The following is a 21,422-nucleotide window of genomic DNA, read 5'->3' on the forward strand; positions in this document are numbered from 1 at the left end:
CTGATACTATAGTCAGTCCCTACAGAAAGAGTCAGACGCTGATACTGTAGTAAGTCCGTACAGAATGAGTCAGACACTGATACTGTAGTCAGTCCGTACAGAAATAGTCAGACACTGATACTGTAGTAAGTCCGTACAGAATGAGTCAGACACTGATACTGTAGTCAGTCCGTACAGAAATAGTCAGACACTGATACTGTAGTCAGTCGGTACAGAAATAGTCAGACACTGAAACTCTTGTCAGTCCTTACAGAAATAATCAGACGCTGATACTGTAGTCAGTCCGTACAGAAATAGTCAGACGCTGATATTGTAGTCAGTCCTTACAGAAATAGTCAGACACTGAAACTGTAGTCAGTCCGTACAGAAATAGTCAGACACTGATACTGTAGTCAGTCGGTACAGAAATAGTCAGACACTGAAACTCTAGTAAGTCCGTACAGAAATAATCAGACACTGATACTGTAGTCAGTCCGTACAGAAATAATCAGACGCCGATACTGTAGTCAGTCGGTACAGAAATAGTTAGACACTGAGACTGTAGTCAGTCCGTACAGAAATAGTCAGACACTGAAACTGTAGTCAGTCCTTACAGAAACAGTCAGACACTGATACTGCAGTCAGTCCGATCAGAAATAGTCAGACACTGAAACTGTAGTCAGTCCTTACAGAAATAATCAGACACTGATACTGTAGTCAGTCCGTACAGAAATAGTCAGACACTGATACTGTAGTCAGTCCGTACAGAAATAGTCAGACACTGATACTGTAGTCAGTCCGTACAGAAATAGTCAGACACTGATACTGTAGTCAGTCCGTACAGAAATAGTCAGACACTGATACTGTAGTCAGTCCGTACAGAAATAGTCAGACACTGATACTGTAGTCAGTCCGTACAGAAATAGTCAGACACTGATACTGTAGTCAGTCCGTACAGAAATAGTCAGACACTGATACTGTAGTCAGTCCGTACAGAAATAGTCAGACACTGATACTGTAGTCAGTCCGTACAGAAATAGTCAGACACTGATACTGTAGTCAGTCCGTACAGAAATAGTCAGACACTGATACTGTAGTCAGTCCGTACAGAAATAGTCAGACACTGATACTGTAGTCAGTCCGTACAGAAATAGTCAGACACTGATACTGTAGTCAGTCCGTACAGAAATAGTCAGACACTGATACTGTAGTCAGTCCGTACAGAAATAGTCAGACACTGATACTGTAGTCAGTCCGTACAGAAATAGTCAGACACTGATACTGTAGTCAGTCCGTACAGAAATAGTCAGACACTGATACTGTAGTCAGTCCGTACAGAAATAGTCAGACACTGATACTGTAGTCAGTCCGTACAGAAATAGTCAGACACTGATACTGTAGTCAGTCCGTACAGAAATAGTCAGACACTGATACTGTAGTCAGTCCGTACAGAAATAGTCAGACACTGATACTGTAGTCAGTCCGTACAGAAATAGTCAGACACTGATACTGTAGTCAGTCCGTACAGAAATAGTCAGACACTGATACTGTAGTCAGTCCGTACAGAAATAGTCAGACACTGATACTGTAGTCAGTCCGTACAGAAATAGTCAGACACTGATACTGTAGTCAGTCCGTACAGAAATAGTCAGACACTGATACTGTAGTCAGTCCGTACAGAAATAGTCAGACACTGATACTGTAGTCAGTCCGTACAGAAATAGTCAGACACTGATACTGTAGTCAGTCCGTACAGAAATAGTCAGACACTGATACTGTAGTCAGTCCGTACAGAAATAGTCAGACACTGATACTGTAGTCAGTCCTTACAGAAATAATCAGACACTGAAACTGTAGTCAGTCCTTACAGAAATAATCAGACGCTGATACTGTAGTCAGTCGCTACAGAAATAGTCAGACACTGAAACTGTAGTCAGTCCCTACAGAAATAGTCAGACACTGATACTGTAGTCAGTCCTTACAGAAAGAGTCAGACACTGATACTGTAGTCAGTCGCTACAGAAATAGTCAGACACTGAAACTCTAGTCAGTCCTTACAGAAATAGTCAGACACTGATACTGTAGTCAGTCCTTACAGAAATAGTCAGACGCTGATACTGTAGTTAGTCCCTACAGAAATAATCAGACACTGAAACTCTAGTCAGTCCTTACAGAAAGAGTCAGACACTGATACTGTAGTCAGTCGCTACAGAAATAGTCAGACACTGAAACTCTAGTCAGTCCTTACAGAAATAGTCAGACACTGATACTGTAGTCAGTCCTTACAGAAATAGTCAGACGCTGATACTGTAGTTAGTCCCTACAGAAATAATCAGACACTGAAACTCTAGTCAGTCCTTACAGAAAGAGTCAGACACTGATACTGTAGTCAGTCGCTACAGAAATAGTCAGACACTGAAACTCTAGTCAGTCCTTACAGAAATAGTCAGACACTGAAACTCTAGTCAGTCCCTACAGAAATAGTCAGACACTGATACTGTAGTCAGTCGCTACAGAAATAATCAGACACTGATACTGTAGTCAGTCCTTACAGAAATAACCAGACACTGAAACTCTAGTCAGTCCTTACAGAAAGAGTCAGACACTGATACTCTAGTCAGTCCCTACAGAAATAGTCAGACACTGATACTGTAGTCAGTACTTACAGAAATAGTCAGACGCTGAGACTGTAGTCAGTCCTTACAGAAATAACCAGACACTGAAACTCTAGTCAGTCCTTACAGAAACAGTCAGACGATGATACTGTAGTCAGTCGCTAAAGAAATAGTCAGACACTGAAACTCTAGTCGGTCCTTACAGAAAGAGTCAGCCACTGATACTGTAGTCAGTCCTTACAGAAAGAGTCAGACGATGATACTGTAGTCAGTCGCTACAGAAATAGTCAGACACTGATACTATAGTCAGTCGGTACAGAAATTGTCAGACACTGATACTGTAGTCAGTCGGTACAGATATAGTCAGACACTGTTACTGTAGTCAGTCCGTACAGAAACAGTCTCAATGTATTCATGTACATAACATTCTGATGAAATAAATTTAAATTCAATTTAGATTTAAAACTTGTACGTTCCNATAGGAAAATTGATAGGACCAAAATGTCCAAAGATCACTAACCACCAGGCAAACTAACACTATGAAACTCTCTACATTCGCCTGCATGGCCTCAAAAATGTGACATGACAATGTATGACAAAAATTGTATCCAATCAGTCCCTAACAGGAATAAGTCTGTAGTATTTCACCACATGTCTTAAAAGGCGATTAATGTGAGGGTACACTTTGTATCTACAGAATCGGGATTTACTCGGTTTTTTCTGCTGAGGGGACCCCATTGCGACTTTTATATCTATACATAATCTTTTCTCTCTTCTCCATTCCTTCATTTTGCTTGCGTCTCCCTAGGCACCAGTCTTCAAATGACCTTAGCTTATGCGAGAATGTGTAACCGCTTTAAAACAAACAAATCGTTGACCAATATTGTGACTTTCTCTAATTATTGCTATGACAATATACGATAGCAGCATTGTAAAAGATTACAATATAAAAACTCCTTTCCTAGACAAGTTGCTTTAAAACAGTCCATTGTTATGGATATTGCTGTCACGATTAGATACAATCAATTATAGAAACAACTCAAACAAGTGTCTATGACTAACGCATTTACATAAACTTCATTGTTTATTAATGTTTGAGAAAATGCTAATCACATACATCATGAAGAATCTAAACGAACCAATTTTTACCAGCAGTTTTTAATTTGTTCTTATTTACTTCAATTCATCATATCAGAGTGACATCAAAATAAAAAATGATGGTAAATAATATCATAACGTGATAAAATAAGAATTGCTACCATGAAACTTTCTACACTCGTTTTATAAATATCAAATGTTACATGGAACGCATATATGTCGTCCTATATATAAATAAATATATAACAAAGATGTCATTTTTAATGACGTTGTCGGACACAAGAAGTAAGCATAAACCTTGCACGGTGTAAGATATCTAACCAGGATTATTTTTCGTTTCTTCAACCGGTATTTCATATATATCACTAAATAACTTTCTTCTGGTGCATATTTGAAATATTGCCTTACTTTTCAATGACATCCAGTATTTGTCTTTGATGTTGGTGACTATCAACTTTTGTCCTTTTGTTTAAAAGGAGGCAAATATGTTCCCCGAGCAGTGTTGTTGGATCTGGAGCCTGGAACAATGGACTCTGTCAGATCTGATCCTTTCGGACAAATCTTCAGATCAGACAACTATGTGTTCGGACAGAGTGGTGCTGGAAACAACTGGGCTAAGGGATATTACACCGAAGGTGCTGAACTCGTACACTCTGTATTTGATGTTGTGCGTAAGGAGGCAGAAAGTAGTGATTGTCTACAGGGATTCCAACTTACACCTTCTCTTGGTGATGGTATCGGTTCAGGAATGGGAACACTCCTCATTTCGAAAGTCCGAGAGGAATATCCCGACAGGATCATGAACACATTCTCCGTTGTACCATCACCAAAGGTTTATTTTTAAGGATTCTATTGAATAAATCTGATATATCCCGTGGTAAATTAAAAATATTTAAAAAGAGCGTTTTAACTCCGGCCTACTTTTGTAGATAACAGGAAGATTTGCATTAAGTGATACATGTAAAATATTACGTTTTCTCTTTTATTTAAATTATCAAGAGTGGTTTATAACTTCCAACTATCATTTACTGTATCAGACACAGTGGTGGAACCATATAACGCCACCCTCTCGGTACACCAATTAGAAGAAAACACAGATGAAACATTCTCCATCGACAACGAGGTTCTATATGACATCTGTTTCCGTAACCTTACACTAACCACACCCACATACGGTGACTTGAACCATCTTGTCTCCGCAACCATGTCTGGTGTCTCCGATTCCCGGGTCAACTTAACGCCGATCTCCGTAAGTTGGCTGTAAACATGGTGTCCTTCCCCCGTCTTCATTTCTACATGCCTGGTTTCACTCCTCTCACATCTCGTGGTAGCCAGCAGTACATGGCTCTTACCGTTGTAAAAGTTTTTGCTACTCTGCCTGATGATATATCGGCCTTAATAAAATGTGCCCTTATTTCTTAAACAAAACAATGTGCTGAAAATATCTAATCCGGGCTGTTTATTAAGATACACAACAATCGACATGCCCTGAGTTCCTGTATTAATATGTAGTGGTCAAAACACGATTATTTCCGTACAATGTATCAAGTTTTTACTGGATGACACTGATAACAGAGAACATTTCAGAGAGATTCAGTGTATATACATGTATTTCACTATATAGGTGTAATCATACTTCCCCTGAATGTCTTTGTCGTAAAACCTGAAGGTTTTAATGTAACTGCCATCAAACTTCAAATACTTAGAATATCTCCAATCAAATATGAAAGTTTCTGCAAACAGGAAAACTTAATGTATCTGTAATCAAACATGAAAATTTAATGTATCAGTAATCAAACATGAATTTAATTATCTGTAATATTACTTGAAAAATTAATGTATCTGTAATTTAACTTGAACATTTAATGTGTCTGTAATCTTACAGGAAATGTATCTGTTATAAAACATGAGATTTAGTGCATCTGCAATTAAACATGAAATTAATGTTTCTGTATTCAAACATGAAATTAATGTTTCTGTATTCAAACATGGAAATTTTATGTATTTGTAATCAGATATGAAACTCTAATGTACCTGTAACTTAATATCTTACATCAACAAATTCTTAATTTAGTAAGTAAACTTCATGTGAGAGTCATAATGTACCTGTCACAATCCTGGAAGTATATGAACTTGGTATCACACTTCATTGAAAGTATCAACTTCATTTGAAAGTCTTGAAGTATTCCAACTTTACAATCTAACCTTACATGTAATCAGCAGGGATAAAGATAATTGATCTTTAATCACACATTATCAGGATTATTAATTACACACCTGGCGTGAATGGATACAGATAATGGCAAGATTGTGAGGGGACAGACAGTTTATTGTACCTAATTGTAGTTTGTGTATTATGTACAAAACGTTGATTGACTAACAGCTGTTTCTACTTATTTATTTTAATAATTATGTACAAAGAGTTGTGAGTCACGAAATTTTTCTTGTAATTTGTACATAAAAAATGTCGACACTAACAGCCTTTTTAACTTGATGATTTTACTGATTTTTACTGTCTGAACTACTGTTGAAACAGGGGGTCAGGTACGCAAAACCCCTTTATTTAAAAATTTAGCACTTGTTAACATGAAATAAAAAAATCTTTAAAGCGTGTATATTATGAGCTGTGCCACTACTCAAAAGGGATAACTGTGGCCATCAAGATTACAGCAAACCCCGAACATTGAAAATCCACCAGTTGAGTCTACCACCTTGTATCTTAAAGATGAACATAACGCACACAAACCCAGGTGACTGCACATTCAAAATATAGTAATCGATACAGTAGGCCAAAAATGAACTGCACTGCACCATACAGTTGTGTCGTCCTTCTCGGACTCATCAGTGATGCTAGGGGCCGAACAGTTGGAAATCCAAAGTCTAATGCACATAATTGGAAGTCTAAATGAACCTGTAACTATATTCCACATTAAAGTCTATAATACCTGTCATTAAGCATGACAATCTTAATGTAGATGTAATCAAACATGAGAATTATCATTTACCTGTTATCAAGCGTGAATGTCTAAATGTAACTCTTACTACACTCCAACGGAAAATCATGATATATATGTAATAAAATATGAAATTATCATTTACCTATTATTAGGCGGGAAAGTCTTAATGTAACTCTTACTACACTCCAACGGAAAATCATGATATATATGTAAAATAATGTACAACTCTTAAAGTACCCGCGATAAAACTTAACATCGTATGTATCTGTAATCATACTTTATTGAATATACTTTAAGCCATAATGTACATTTTAATGTACCTGTAATAAAGGATGAAAGATTATTCCTTTCATCACTCATGGAATCTCGAAGAACCAATACATATACTTCATCTGCCAGCCTGTAACAAACCTAATACATGTAATAATAATGCTTCACTAAAAGTGTCAATACACCTTTTAAAGTCTATATGTAGCTGTAATCAAACATAAAAGTTTTAATGTACATGAATTTTAACATGAAAGTTTTAGTTGATATCTATTATCAAAACATGAAGTCTTAAAATTGGTATTTCACCTGATTGTTGTCCTCGTGTACTTTTTATTTACTTAACCGGACGATTTTATTGTATACATTTCATCTAAGAGTGTTAATTTATGTACCTGTGACAAAGCTGAAAGTTTCATTTACCTGTAATGTTCCTGTTATCGAACATGTAATCTCAAGAATACAAACAAATACACATCACATGTTAACATAAGATCTTAATATACCTGTAAACATGAGATCTTAATATACCTGTAAACATGAGATCTTACTATTCCTGTAAACATGAGATCTTAATATACAGGTAAACATGAGAACTTATCGAGAATGAACTCTTCATGTACATATTACCAAACGTGAAATGTTAATGTACCTGCAATCAAGCATGACATCTTAATGTACCTGTAATCAAGCATGAAATCTTTATATACCTGTAAACAAGCATGCAATGTTAATGTACCTGTAATTAGGTCTGAAAATCTTTATGTACTTGTAATCAAACAGGAAGTCTTAATGTACATGTATAAATAGACATACAAGTCTTAGCTTACATGTAATCAAACATTAAAAATCTCAATGTAACAGGAAATATACTTTACGTTAAAAAGCTTATTCTTTTTTTTAAATCCGTCATTTGAAAAACTTAAAACGTAGGAAACGTAGGAAGTCTTTTTTCTTAAAATGTATGTAATGGCAAAATAACTTAAAAGTCAATATTGTTACTGTAGTTATTGCGATATCTTATTAGCAAGGCTATCAACGATATCTTATTAGCAAGGCTATCAACGATATCTTATTAGCAAGGCTATCAGCGATATCTTATTAGCAAGGCAACCAGTAAAAGACACACGTTTGTAGTCATTTATCAAATTGACGACGAATGTTTCCTTTTTTTATTTTTTATTTTGTAAATGGATGTTGATAAACATAGATTTAGGATAATGTTGACATCAATTTACAAAAAAAACGGAGTTTGAGGTCAATATAGACCTTTTTGTTGGTGAGGTTTATCAACATTTGTATGTTATAACAAGTATACGCTATACCAGTTATTCGACTCGCATATATATACCTATCTTGGTACAATCCAGTGTTACTACGCGTAATCGTCGATATGACAAACTTGAAACGAACTAGGATATCCGCGATACCATGGCAACCATACTATTAATTATATCGTGTCCTATTTAATATGTAACAACTAAACTGACGAGCTCTTTTATCCTACATGACATAATGCATTTCGAATTGTATAAATACTAATCTGATGCGAAATATGTGCGAAGAAATAGAAGAGAACTTCTTTTTTCATTGAACCTTTGAGATATTATCCTTGCGGAGGATTCTGAGTAAGTTGACCACGTGACTACTTCAAGGTGTATAACTACACGGATGCTCAGTAACATCGCCGTTTTGAGAACGAACAGTAGTACGAAATCACACAGACAAACAAGATGAGAGAAATAGTTCACCTACAGGCCGGACAGTGCGGAAACCAGATTGGAGCTAAGGTCAGACATCTATTTCAGTTTGAAAGAAAATCTTGATTATATGTTACTTCCACAGTTCACTGTCCTAGAAGAGCGATGATGTGCGTCGTAATTGAAATCATGTGATTTCCACCAAGTTAGAAAAAGTTTACAATCTGTTTTGCAACATTTGATTTTGTAGATGACACAATGAAGATTAATATTTGTAAATCGTTTAGATACCACAAAAAGACGTAAAACAAGAAAAACTTCCTTACTCATTTCAGGGAGTGGCGGAAAGCATATGGAGAGGCTATTTATATAGTGTGTGTCATGATCTGTATGTATGATATATACCGGCAGGTCGACGTATATATTATATATATTGTGTCCTCTTGCATGGCCGACCAGCTGTTCCAGCTAGCGCCAGACATCTATACAAATCAGATATATACATAGGCATTGATTTCTTAAATGTACGAATATTGGAATATAAGTTTTATAACAAGGAAAAACGGCATATGGAGTTGAGCAAACTGAAAGTTGAAACCAGATGCCGTGTTTCGCTCATTCGGTCAGAGTTCAAAGGTCACAAACTACTCGTTAGCCCAGTAGATGGGCATCCTTAGTCATCTGCGTAAATACACATACGTCTCGCGCTAGCGTTCTGTTAGACACACGCTGTAGTGCTGCAGATGTAGTGTCAGCAGTACACACATGTAGTGACTCAAGCGCCAATAGTGTCACGTGTTTCCTTTTTACATTGTTTTATCAGCTAGTTCATTGTGAAATTTCAGGGGTGAATGAATTAAACGATCAACTTTGCGGCATTTCATCCAAACATCACAAGGTTTACATTACAAAGAAATTAATAACTCAGTCGCCTTACATTTGGTCAAGTAGTTATAAATTATATAATAATTAACAAAATGTATAAAACAGAAAATCATCAGAATAAAACATGATGAAATGCAAAACATCCATAACAGTACTTTAGGACATAAAAATCTTCTTTGAGCTTTGTTTAAAATTGTAACATTATTATAGTAATATACACATTTTAAAGCTGAAAAGGTCAGTAAAAGGATCATGCTTACGTAATTTTCCAACCCACAAACAAACAAACATCTTAAACTGAAAAAGGCAGTAAACATGGTAAAGAAACATGCTTACTATTTTTGTAATCTTGTTTCCCTCAGTTCAAACGATATTCTTATAAACATGCCTATTTGCTGCAAGAGCTGTGGTTCATTTGATGACTATGATAACATTGTATTTTGTTAATCAGTTAATAAGTTTATTCTATATTCTGTGTCAAAATAACATCCTGATATTATAAATTATTTAACATATTGAACAGTAATAAAACATTTTGGTTGTCTCACATTACAATAAGTTATTACAACATTATTAACCTCTTTCGCAAAACAGATATTTGGCAAAACAAAAAGGCCATCCAGCTTAAATTTCTAAATTTTGATTGACAAGTCTTATCATTGTGATTCAAGGTGTTTCTGTTCTCTCATACATAAGGATACATTAAGGAAATCACACATACACAGCCAATAGCATGCAGGTCATAACAGTCAACCATTTAATTCATTCACCCCAGAAATGTCATACTGAACTATTCTATCCTTTGAATTGGAAGAGTTCAAATGTGTCTTCAAGGGTGAATGAGTTTATGTGCAAACCGCAGTCCCTAAGTTCACCAGTCGTTATCATTCAAAACGTTCTACTATGACACTAAGGTCAATAAATTTAACCTGTTAGGGTTTCAGCCAGATTAAAATAAGGTACATGTTTATATAGGAATTCATTTTCATATATCAAAAAGATGTTTACTATTGAGCACAGTTATTGACTTCAGAGGTGCTCGTCTTTAATGAACATAGCATCTCTGGGATTGGATATGATATTCAGTAGGAATGTACCCCTAGACATAGACATACATCTATTTGGCATCGATCCAGGAACGTTTTAGCTGTTTGTTATAAATCTTGTTCAATACCTCAATCACTCCTGAAGACGCATTTGAACTCTTCCAATTCAATAGTTGGAATAGTTTATTATGAAATTTCAGGGGTGACTGAGTTAACGAGATTTATAAGATTATTTATTAGATTGATAAGAGAAAACAAAGCATGGGTATCTATCTTTAGTAACTAAAGACTGGTAAAAGTATTTGGACATATATTTAATTTAATTGAAGATAACTTTAGTTAAATTCATAGAACCTATTAATATTTTTGAAGATATATGCAATTATTTGAATACATGTTAGTGTTTGCGTTTCATGAATTAAAAAACAAGTAAATGAACAAGCCAATGAAAGATGTTATAAATATGTAAAGGAAAAAAAGGAAAACATCGAATGAAAATTAACAAGACAACAATCAAAACTTGCGTAGATATTGGATAGTTCGCTTTTTCTACAGAATATTGGAAATAACCCACTATTTTACAATTGATATAATATATAATCCATATGCCACAAACCCAGGCAATAGTGCTGTGTGTATTATAAACCATAAATGCTCTTGCAAACCTTCAGAAACATTACCGTTTATAGTAGTGACTAGCGGAGATTAAATAATATCCCTGATCTATTTACTTTAACGCTATGGTTGGGCTCCTCATGTTGTCCTTTACTTCAGATAACAATCGTAAGGTTGTTGTGTGGATTTCCGTCACACAATGCTGTTACAAAGAATGACAAATTATTTTCTTGTAATATCGTAAATAACATAAAAAGGTGCTTTCTGCATGCACACAGATTACTAAGGTACGTACGTGATAATGATAAAAACTAGTTTACTCGTTAAATACCTTATTGGCTATGATGAGACCTTTAATAGTATCTCGTTGTCTTCACAGTTCTGGGAGGTGATTTCTGATGAACACGGAGTAGACCCTACAGGATCTTATAATGGAGATTCTGTATTACAACTAGAGAGAATTGATGTTTACTTCAATGAAGCCTCAGGTATGTACAATGTCATACAAAAGTGATAGTAAGTGACGGTTCCTGTTTTGGCTTCAGTACTTAATATTTAGATTGATGTATACATCAATGAAGCATCATGTGTGTACAATATCACATAGAAGTGATAGTAAGTTACGGTTCTGCATCCTGTTTATACTTCAGTACTTAATATGTTAATCGATGTTTACTTCACTAAAGCCTCAGGTATGTCACGGTTGTGCTTCTTAATTCGGCTTCAACACTTCACACTGTTTTTGCAATCAACCATCAACCAATTAGATATAAGCATTGTTGTTAATAAAATAACAAGAATAAACAATGATTTTCAGTACTAATGTCATAATAAAATGGTCTAACGAGTGTAGACCACATTCTGTCTTGTTCTCTGTTTTACTGTTTAGATACAAATATGCCTACATTAAATGTAGTCTATTCAATCATACTCTGCCGATTTACAGGTAAATATAGTTGTTTTTTATAACTTCAGGAGGCAAATATGTTCCCCGAGCTGTCTTGGTTGATTTGGAGCCCGGAACCATGGACTCTGTCAGATCTGGTCCTTTTGGACAAATCTTCAGACCCGACAACTATGTGTTCGGACAGAGTGGTGCTGGAAACAATTGGGCTAAGGGACATTACACAGAAGGTGCTGAGCTCGTAGACTCTGTTCTTGATGTTGTTCGTAAAGAAGCAGAAGGTTGTGATTGTCTTCAGGGATTCCAACTTACACATTCTCTTGGTGGTGGTACTGGGTCCGGAATGGGAACACTACTCATCTCCAAAATCCGTGAAGAATACCCCGACAGGATCATGAACACATTCTCCGTAGTACCATCGCCAAAAGTAAGTATTTTGGTTTCATTCAATTTATTAGAAAACAATAAATTTCATTAATAATCCGAGAAAGCCATCGGATCACGGCATCTGAAAGTAGAAGCACTACAATGAAAACTTTTAAGTGTAAGAAAATTGAATGTCGTCTTTTCAGATCGAGCTGGCACATCAATGTTTCATGTAGATGACAGCTATACAAATAAAACATATATTGATATTGCACACAGTCGATTTGATATAGTATTGGCATCATGATTAATAATGTACATTATCATTTAACTTTATACAGGTATCAGACACAGTTGTGGAACCATACAACGCAACTCTTTCGGTACATCAATTAGTAGAGAACACAGATGAAACATTCTGCATCGACAACGAGGCTTTGTATGACATATGCTTCCGTACCCTCAAGCTGACCACACCCACATACGGTGACTTGAACCATCTCGTCTCCGCCACTATGTCCGGAGTCACCACCTGTCTCCGATTCCCCGGTCAATTGAACGCCGATCTCCGTAAATTGGCTGTCAACATGGTGCCCTTCCCCCGTCTCCATTTCTTCATGCCCGGGTTCGCTCCTCTCACATCTCGTGGTAGCCAGCAGTACAGTGCTCTTACCGTCCCAGAGCTGACCCAACAGATGTTCGACGCCAAGAACATGATGGCTGCTTGCGATCCTCGTCACGGACGCTATCTGACCGTCGCCGCCATGTTCCGTGGACGTATGTCTATGAAGGAGGTCGATGAGCAGCTCTTGAACATCCAGAGTAAGAACAGCAGCTACTTCGTTGAATGGATTCCAAACAACGTCAAGACTGCTGTTTGTGACATTCCACCACGTGGTCTCAAAATGTCTGGTACCTTCATTGGTAACAGCACCGCCATCCAGGAAATCTTCAAGCGTATCTCTGAGCAGTTCACCGCTATGTTCCGTCGTAAGGCTTTCTTGCATTGGTACACTGGTGAGGGTATGGACGAGATGGAGTTCACAGAGGCTGAGTCCAACATGAACGACTTGGTGTCCGAGTACCAACAGTACCAGGATGCCACAGCTGATGACGAAGGCGATTTCGAGGAAGAAGAAGAAGAAGATGTAGAGTAGATCTGAACTCATAATAAACTTTTCGACCAAAAAAACAAGTGAATGTACAACTGCAAAATATCTTCCAGTCAGCATTATTAATAATGAATGGAAAATAAAAAATACAATCGATATCGATATGTTATTTTGCTTCATGGCTTATATATTTGTATTTTCTTCGCTTCGCCTTTCCAAAGGATAGAGAAATAGGTTTCTGAAATAGCAATACATTAAATAAGGATGGCTGGGTGGGAGGATGTGCGTGAGATATGTATGGAGATATCTAATCAAGCACCAGGCCTACATGATAAGTGACGGTCGATTCATTGACAAATAGATTCTTCAGCCTATCGAGATTTAGATTCAGAGATGTAGACATTCTTGCCCGATACCATATCAGTACTGGTAATCAATAGGTGTATGCTCTTGTGTAAAGGAACCGTTGATTGAGGGGAAGTATATATTCATGTTTCCTTCATTTTTTATTCAACTTTATTAGTTCGTTCACCCCTGAATTTTAATAATGGACTTTTCCAATCTTTATATAAAAGAGTTTAAATGTGTCTTCAGGGGTGAATGAGTTAAACCAAAATTAGGAAAACACAATTTAATCTATACAAAAATCTCCAACGTGAGATCTGAGACATTTTAAGAAATAAATATTAATAGGTAAGACTTAAATTATATCGTTTTCAACACTGAATGGATACGAAATTCAAATTAAATTCATGTTTAATGTTATATTTAATTTTTAATAACCTTGTCAGATTCCAAAGTCTTTAAATCTTAAAGTGTTTACTTTCAAGGAATTTATGTACTTCACAGAATCCTGACAGCTATCTGCTTGAGGCTTGTTTACTTACTTTTTGGGTTTTTACTTCCACAGCAGATATAGCAAAATAAGGGTCATTTTTAAATGTCGCTATATTGAAATGTCATAATCGAGGGTCATTTTACAGTGTAGCCATACTGAAATGTCACAATCGATGTTAAGTTGTCACTATACTGAAATACCACATTGAAAGGTCGACACACAAAGACAACATATCATACATCATACAAGGACAACATATACCACAGCGTAATCCTACAATGACAACATACACCAAAGCGTAATCCTACAAGGACAACATATACCACAGCGTAATCCTACAATGACAACATTCACCAAAGCGTAATCCTACAAGGACAACATATACCACAGCGTAATCTTACAAGGACAACATATACCACAGCGTCATCACACAAGGATAACTTACACCACGGCGTCAACACACAAGGACAATATATACTACAGCTTCATCACACAAGGACAACATATACCACAGCGTCAACACACAAGGACAACATATACCACAGCGTCATCCTACAAAGACAACATATACCAGAGCGTCATCCTACAAGGACGACATTTACCACAGCGTCATCCTATTAGGACAACATATACCTTAGGTCATCCTACAAGGACAACATATATCACAGCGTCATCATACAAGGACAACATATACCACAGCGTCATCCTACAAGGACAACATATACCACAGTGTCAACACATAATGACAACCTATACCACAGTGTTAATATACAAAGACAACATATATCATATCGTCATCATACAAGGATAACATATACCAAAGCGTCAACACACAAGGACAACATATACCACAGCGTCAATATACAAGGAAAACATATATCACAGCGTCATCAAACAAGGACAACCTATACCACAGCGTCATCCTACAAGGTCAATATATACCACAGCGTCATACTACAAGGACAACACATACCACAGTGTGAACACACAAGGACAACTTATACCACAGTGTCAACACACAAAGGACAAATTATATCACAGCGTCATCATACAAAGACAACATATACCACAGCGTCATCACACAAGGACAACGTATACCATAGCGTCATCATACAAGGACAACATATACCACAGCGTCAACACACAAGGACAACTTATACCACAGTGTCAATATACAAGGACAACACATACCACAGCGTCATCCTACAAGGACAACACATACCACAGCGTAATCCTATAAGGACAACATATACCACAGTGTCAATATACAAGGACAACATATACCACAGCGTCATCCTACAAGGACAACATATACCACAGCGTCATCACACAAGGCAACATATACCATAGCGTCATCATACAAGGACAACATATACCACAGCGTCATCACACAAGGACAACGATATCGTTAACACAAACAGAAACGCTGTTCTCACTTTAGTGATGTTTTTTCTACATTCTCGACTCCCGTGTGCTAAATACAGCCGTCTACCGCATGATATAATTCCTATTTTAGCAAATAGTTCACATACATAGATATATATATTGCTTACGTTAAGTTAATAGGTATCTAAATCTAGCTTTTACGTTCTCGAACATTCTAGAATCCAGTTTGTTAAATAGTAATTTGCCAAATGAAGCCATGACTATTTTAGATGGATGATCACACACATGCTCGCGGACGTAAGATAGATAATTATTCACGAATAGACGTCTGCCAAATAACATTTTATGAAGTATAAAACACACAAACACATATCTTAACATATATGTATGTTGATGTTTTGTTATAGTCTGATCGTCGACAGTAAGCTCATTTACAGCCAGATGCGTGAAACTTCAAAATCGATTTATTTTTGTGTCTGAGTCATGCTGACTGTGCAGAACACGGCATTGGAGATCTCTGAACGAGACCGCATTGTCCTCGGTAAAAAATATCTGTCAGCTGCAGTTATACAGCAGCATTACCCAGGGTCAATATTAACTGTTCAGCTGAAAATATGTTATATAACTAGAAACATGATCAGACAATTAGCGCTACTTAGGGTCAAGCAAGTGCTGCACATATACAAATGACAACCACGTTATCTCGAATCGACTGCTACGTATAGTATATAACTGACAACCACATTATCTCGAATCGACTGCTACGTATAGTATACAACTGACAACCGCATTATTTCGAATCGACTGTTACGTATAGTATACAAATGACAACCACATTATCTCGAATCATTTGCTACGTATAACATACAAATGACAACCACATTATCTTGAATCAACTGTTACGTATAACATACAAATGACAACCACATTATCTCGAATCATTTGCTACGCATAATATACAAATGACAACCACATTATCTCGAATCATTTGCTACGTATGATATACAAATGACAACCACATTATCTCGAATCAACTGTTACGTATAGTATACAAATGACAACCACATTATCTCGAATCAACTGTTACGTATAGCATACAAATGACAACCACATTATCTCGAATCATTTGCTACGTATAATATACAAATGACAATCACATTATCTCGAATCATTTGGTACGTATAATATACAAATGACAACCACATTATCTCGAATCAACTGCTGCGTATAGTATACAAATGACAACCACATCATCTCGAATCAACTGCTGCGTAAAGTATACAAATGACAACCACATTATCTCGAATCGACTGCTTCGTATAAAATACAAATGACAAATACATTATCTCGAATACACTGTTACGTATAGTATATAACTGACAACCACATTATCTCGAACCAACTGTTACGTATAGTATACAAATGACATCCACATTATCTCAACTCATTTGCTACGCATAATATACAAATGACAACCACATGATCTCGAATCAACTGTTACGTATAGCATACAAGTGACAACCACATTATCTCGAATCGACTGCTTCGTATAAAATACAAATGACAACCACATTATCTCGAATCAACTGTTACGTATAGTATATAAATGACAACCACATTATCTCGAATCAATTGTTACGTATAGTATACAAATGACAACCACATGATCTCGAATCAATTGTTACGTATAGTGTACAACTGACAACCACATTATCTCGAATCAACAGTTACGTATAGTATTCAAATGACAACCACATTATCTCGAATCATCTGTTACATATAGTATACAAATGACAACCACATTATCTCGAATACACTGTTACGTATAGTATACAAATGACAACCACATCATCTCGAATCAACTGTTACGTATAGTATACAAATGACAACCACATCATCTCGAATCAACTGTTACGTATAGTATACAAATGACAACCACATTATCTCGAAACCGAATCAACTGCTTCTCCTGTCTTCATAATTTGACAAAAGTCTTTGGTTTTATAGCCAGACATTCCTATTTTAAACAATACAACGATGATTTATAAATAGCTATAAGTTTACCCGCATGAAAACTATCCCAAGAAACCAAAGACTTTGCAAAGTCTTATGTATTCCGAATTAGGAGCACTCCTTCGAATATCCATTGAGCATATGGCTAGATAAAACTTCTAAACTACATATGTGGACAGCATAGCTCTCAGTGTCCTCAAAAAATAACACCTCAGTCTTTACAATTCATTAAACAGGCTGTATGTATCAAATATCTATTTTCTCTATATTCATCGATATTTTGTTAGGGTATTTTTTTATATTTTGTCATCAAATAACATTTTGTAACTATAATTTAACAATAATCTTTATTGAACTGCATCATTCCAGCAAGTGTGTATTAGTCATAGCTACGGAACACCTCAGTGCACTAGCTTGCATTCCACGGATACACATATTAAGCCTTACTCATACCTGTACAAATAAGCTGTAAACAGTAACAGAATCACAATGACGTGGTCAATATGTTAATGATTCTTGTAACACAGAAAAAAACTAAAATACATAATTATTTATTAACAAGTACATGTTTATAAATAAAATACAGTGTCAATACATCTAGTGGATAAAGAAAAAATCATAGTCATCTGTCCCTTTACTGCCAGCAACCTGTGTGTTGTTCAAAATAGTATAGTGGTAGAGGGGCAGATAACTCTGATATGAACAAATTTCGGCCTCGGTGAATATTGTTCAAACATGGTTTGTAAATCTGAGATAAACCTCGCCTAAAGTCCATAATTGTATAATATTTCTGCAGGTTTCTTACAAAAGTTCGGGTTATTTTTTTTCCAATTTTAAAGAAAAATAAACCTTCTTGTCTAACTAAGGGATTTCTAAGTAATCCGTATCCTGGTGGATTTTCTGTCATCAAATTAGAGGGAAATTTTATTGGTGTTAACACTGGAATTTTACACGAATTTTATATTCTACACACTACAATAAATAGATACGAGCTACTCCACCGTGTCAGGACAGGTCAGGATATCGATCGGACTCCAGTGAGACAACATGTGGTTTACATAGTGTCTGATGGACAGTCGATAATTGTGTCCTTTCTGGTGACTTTCCAGTCTCCTGGAGATGTGGAGAGCCCTAGAGAACGTAGAAATAAAAAGGTCCCCTACCCTATCAACAGATGGTAAACTACATTGGAGACTAAAAAGAAAAGCAAATTTATCCTCTGACCCTACCATGCACCAGAGGACCTTACATGATGGAGGACTAGTACGAGAACCCGAGTATCCTCTGACCCTACAACTAGAGGATATTATATGATGGAGGAGAACCCGAGTATCCTCTGACCCTACCACCAGAGGATATTATATGATAGAGGACTAGAACGAGAACCCGGGTATCCTCTGACCCTACCACCAGAGGACATTACATAATGGAGGACTAGAACGAGAACCCGAGTATCTTCTTACCCTACCACCAGAGGACATTACATGAGGGAGGAGAACCCGGGTGTCCTCTGACCCTACCACCCGAGGACATTACATGATGGAGGAGAACCCGAGTATCCTCTGACCCTACCACCAGAGGACATTACATGATGGAGGAGAACCCGGGTATCCTCTGACCCTACCACTAGAGGACATTACATGGTGGAGGACTAGAACGAGAACCCGAGTATCTTCTGACCCTACCACCAGAGGACATTACATGATGGAGGACTAGAACGAGAACCCGAGTATCTTCTAACCCTATCACCAGAGGACATTACATGATGGAGGAGAACCCGGGTATCCTCTGACCCTACCACCAGAGGACATTACATGATGGAGGAGAACCCGGGTATCCTCTGACCCTACCACCAGAGGACATTACATGATGGAGGACTAGTACGAGTACCCGAGTATCCTCTCACCCTACCACCAGAGGACATTACACGATGGAGGACTAGTAAGAGTACCCGAGTATCCTCTGACTCTACCTAGAGGACATTACACGATGGAGGACTAGTAAGAGTACTCGAGTATCCTCTGACTCTACCACCAGAGGACATTACATGATGGGGAACTAGTAAGAGATCCAGGGTATCCTTTTATCTTATCATGAAAGGACATAACACGAGAGATTAGTAAGAGAATCCGGGTATCCTCTGATTTTACCATCAGAGTACAACATGAGAACTAGGAATGGAAGCCAGAATATATAATGACCTTATTTTGCACCTTCTACTGGATGTTAATCCATCAACTCTAGGGTGTGTCATACGTAATATAAGTGAAAAGTATCGATCTATTGAAGATATGTTTTCCTCTTGGCCCTAACAAATGTAGACACGTTTTTTCCGTGACAAAGAGTTGCACTAATAGAGCTACATGTAACCGTTACACAACAAGGGCTCTGACCCTAGCCGGTCTGTGGTGGGGTGTGTCAGCCATGGAGCTCTGCAGTACAGCTGGGTCGATAACAGATGCAGTCACACACACATAATGTATGTCTAGACACTAAGTGTGATACCGCGCGCGCTACTATCGATCTAGACTGGCCACCGTCTCTAGAATATTCAATAATTAAGAAAACAACTTTAACTCTAAAAAAATTGATCACTTGGGTGCCTAAGTTCTAAACTAGGGGGACATAAGCTAGTAGTAAAATGGAGCCGAGAAATTCTTCATAAAACTTAGGGGCTGGTAGCCAGTCTACTATCGATCTCAGGCGCGTAACAACCTATGTAGCAAAAAAGCCCGGGCTTACACATCATTTTTGACAAAATAAAAAAATAAAAATAAACACAACATAGACTATATGATATAAAATATTAAAAAGCAATGACAGGTGATTTGTATCTGCTATAAAGACCGCCAACTAAAATGCTTCGTTGCAATCAAAGTCTCTAACAAATGTAGAACTGAGGTTAGCATATTCATTCTGCATGGTAATCGCGCCAGTGGAACTCTAGCCTTGCTAATTATCGGTGTACCCAAACACTAACTCTAGTTTTCCCTGTGAAATAAAGTGTTTCTAAGGGGTTTTTTTACCGCTTTTATACATATAAAGGGAACAATATGGTTGGTAGCCTGGCTTCAATCATTCGACATGGTAACCGTGTCAGTGCAACTCTAGCTATGCAAATTATTGGTATACACACAGTACTCACTAGCCCCCCGCCCCCCGTAAAATAAACAGTTCCTATGATTTTTATCCCCTTTATTAATACAAAATATATATGGAATGGTCATTAACCATGGCTTTATATTTTACATTGACCAGTATATCGGTTCTTATGTACATAATGTTAAACTATTCCTAGTGATGGCTTGTGATACTAGTCTCATGTCCCTGCGCAACCAGAGTCACAGTCGCGAGGAGAAACTCTTACAACAACTATCCCAAAATCCACATGATTTAATTTTTTCTTTTCCGTGGAATAATGTTACCGAACTCCAAAACAGAATTGGCGTAGATGAGTACCAATCCCTACGAACCCAAAAAGAAGCAAAATATTTATAAAATAATATAGGGGAAAACGATATTTTCTTGCTTCAAAATGGCCATTGAAACTGACGCCAGAACACGGGAGAACGCGTCTCAGGCGTTATAGAAAACAAATTCTCCTGGGGGAGACCCCCAGACCCCCACCAATGAGAGGTGTG

The 21,422-nt window shown here is 37.0% G+C and overlaps 2 protein-coding genes across 2 annotated transcripts in view; both read left to right on the forward strand.

Annotated features, from left to right (window-relative positions):
- The window catches only part of LOC110462461 (tubulin beta-4B chain-like), a 30,263-nt gene that overhangs the window by 2,024 nt on the left and 6,817 nt on the right, over positions 1–21,422 (forward strand). The window lies entirely within an intron of this gene.
- Positions 8,553–13,724, forward strand: LOC110462460 (tubulin beta chain-like). Its single transcript, XM_021516413.1, has 4 exons — positions 8,553–8,706; positions 11,542–11,650; positions 12,138–12,493; positions 12,774–13,724. Exons 1-4 carry the CDS (start codon positions 8,650–8,652, stop codon positions 13,587–13,589), a joined length of 1,338 nt encoding a protein of 445 aa, XP_021372088.1. The 5' UTR covers positions 8,553–8,649; the 3' UTR covers positions 13,590–13,724.

The sequence above is a fragment of the Mizuhopecten yessoensis genome, unplaced genomic scaffold (assembly GCF_002113885.1).
Source record: "Mizuhopecten yessoensis strain PY_sf001 unplaced genomic scaffold, ASM211388v2 scaffold10797, whole genome shotgun sequence".
Classification (NCBI taxonomy): Eukaryota; Metazoa; Mollusca; class Bivalvia; order Pectinida; family Pectinidae; genus Mizuhopecten; species Mizuhopecten yessoensis.